Genomic DNA, 2298 nt, shown 5'->3' with positions numbered 1-2298 from the left:
ACGTGTCATGGCGGCGCCACGATGTAGCGAAATATGACAACAATACAACATACGTGTCATGGCGGCACCACGATGTAGCGAAATACGACAACAATGCAACATACGTGTCATGGCGGCGCCACGATGTAGCGAAATACAACGTCATAGCGAAGTACAACGACGACATGACGCAACGTAGCGAAATACAACGACGACATGACGCGACAACGATACAACGACAACATGACGCGACAACGATACAACGGTTCGTTTAATTCAGTGCAAATCTCCATGGTAACATGAGTCATATAATGCGACGCGATATCCGATCCGTACATCGTTACACGATACGACACTGCATGCATGCGCGCGTCACGTTAGAAGTGTCCTGTAGCGGCGCGAAGCATGTCGAGGACAATGACGATACGTGACATCGCGATGACGTGTTAGCGTGACGCACCGGACGTCGCATGCGAAATTGGACACGCGCACGACACACGCATAAACAGAAAAAAATTGGCCAGCTAAAAAATTTCGACGCACAACACAACGAACACAATGGCCGCTATCCAACGTCACGATCGCTCACATGCCATCTCGCGGCGACGACACTCCACGCTAACAACGGTCGACGGATCCAACGAGAACAGACACGTTTCGTGCCACGCCCTCCCGCCATCCGGCCGACACAAATAAAAGAATCACATCTGCACCACCGATCCGTGCACAGCGCCGAGGCTAGTTCCACCAGGGGGCGCTGATGCTAGTTCTACCAGGGGGCACTGATGCTAGTTCTACCAGGGGGCGCTGATGCTAGTTCTACGAGGGGGCACTGACGCTAGTTCCACCAGGGGGCGCTGACGTACCTGATCGTACTCGGAGGCTCCAGGGTAGAGCGGCCAGCCAAGGAAGAGTTCAGCGACGACGCAACCGAGTGACCACATGTCGATCGCCTCACAGAACGGCAGTCCCAGGATGATCTCCGGCGCGCTGCAAGATACAATGAGACGCACATGCTCAGCGAACACGCTCACTACACAGATAGATATACAGGATGCGAAATTAACGCGAGTCCGGAGTCAAATATGCCCTGATTTACTGCCGGACTCCCTGATTTGACATATGCAGGAGTCCGTGTGACTCCCTGAAAATTTTGCCATGCTAACTAGTCCGTTCCAGAACACGTTCTTGCAGAATTACCGTATTTTTTCAGCAAATGTCCAAAGGAAATTTGGCAGACGTACAACCGCATGAATCTTCAAAATAAGCACATGCGTTATTGTTAATAACTTTTTAGTCCACATACTGAGATGCTAATGCGCGGCCAGCGCGTTCACACGTTCACACATTCACTACACAGGCGCTCTCAACTCTACACGCTTAGTCAACACACGGAGTGTGCGTGATTACCAAAGTTGACGCGTAAGTGAAGTTGAGAGATACCCAGTCTACATTTTCAACTAGTGTTGTCAATCGGTTGTAATTTCGTAATCGATCATCGGCTGGACCCAAGTAACCGATGATCGGTTACAATCGGTTACGCGGGGTGTTGAATGCCTGCGTGTGCGTAACGTCGTGTGCATGTACGTGTGTGCATGTATGTGCTTGTTTAGCCCTGTTTACTGTTTGTTTTGCACTGTTTACTACTGTGTGTATAATACATGTACTGATTGTCATCGTTGTCATCATTTTTTTTTTTTTTCGATTAAATCGATTATGGATTTTGATAACCAAGCGCTTGGTTCGAGCCACTGTTCAACCGATGATCGAGTATAATCGATGATCGTGACATCACTAAGCGCTTGGTTCGAGCCACTGTTCAACCGATGATCGAGTATAATCGATGATCGTGACATCACTATTCTCAACCCTGTGTCTAGTCGAAATTCAAGATGCCATGTCTACATTCCCCCACCGAACCAACGCTAAGCTGAACACACTCAATGAAGCCACCCCCCTACAGTCATGAAAGCTGCTAGAAATGCAGTCATGATGCAGCACAGTCATGATGCAGTCATAGCTACAGTCATGAAAGCTGCTAGCATTGCTCTCGCGTGCAACAAATGCCGGCCTGCGTGTGAAATCACCGCACCGCGACTTTCTTCATTGATGTGCGCGTTCATAGCCTGCCTTCGTCATGTCAGCTGGATTCGCAGCGGAGATACTGACCTGATAAATGACGCTAACCCCCACCAAGCAAGGTTATACGGAGCAGTTAGGACTTCACTTTCCTGTCGTCGCTCATTTCTGACATGGCTCCTGGTTTTAACACAATCAGTGAATTTGGGCAACACGCAATTACTTTACACGCCTATATAT

The 2298-nt window shown here is 49.1% G+C and overlaps 1 protein-coding gene across 1 annotated transcript in view; it reads right to left on the bottom strand.

Moving 5' to 3' along the window:
- Window positions 1-2298, bottom strand: part of LOC106808688 (homeodomain-interacting protein kinase 2-like) — a gene marked incomplete in the record, with an annotated part of 44809 nt that overhangs the window by 9972 nt on the left and 32539 nt on the right. Inside the window, 1 exon segment of the mRNA XM_014811511.1 lies at window positions 846-969. Within this exon segment, the coding sequence (XP_014666997.1) occupies window positions 846-969 (124 nt within the window).

The sequence above is a fragment of the Priapulus caudatus genome, unplaced genomic scaffold (genome assembly GCF_000485595.1).
Source record: "Priapulus caudatus unplaced genomic scaffold, Priapulus_caudatus-5.0.1 Scaffold296, whole genome shotgun sequence".
In the NCBI taxonomy this organism is placed as follows: Eukaryota; Metazoa; Priapulida; class Priapulimorpha; order Priapulimorphida; family Priapulidae; genus Priapulus; species Priapulus caudatus.
The sequence above is the reverse complement of the archived record's forward strand: the minus strand, read 5'-3'. Positions and strand labels throughout refer to the sequence as shown.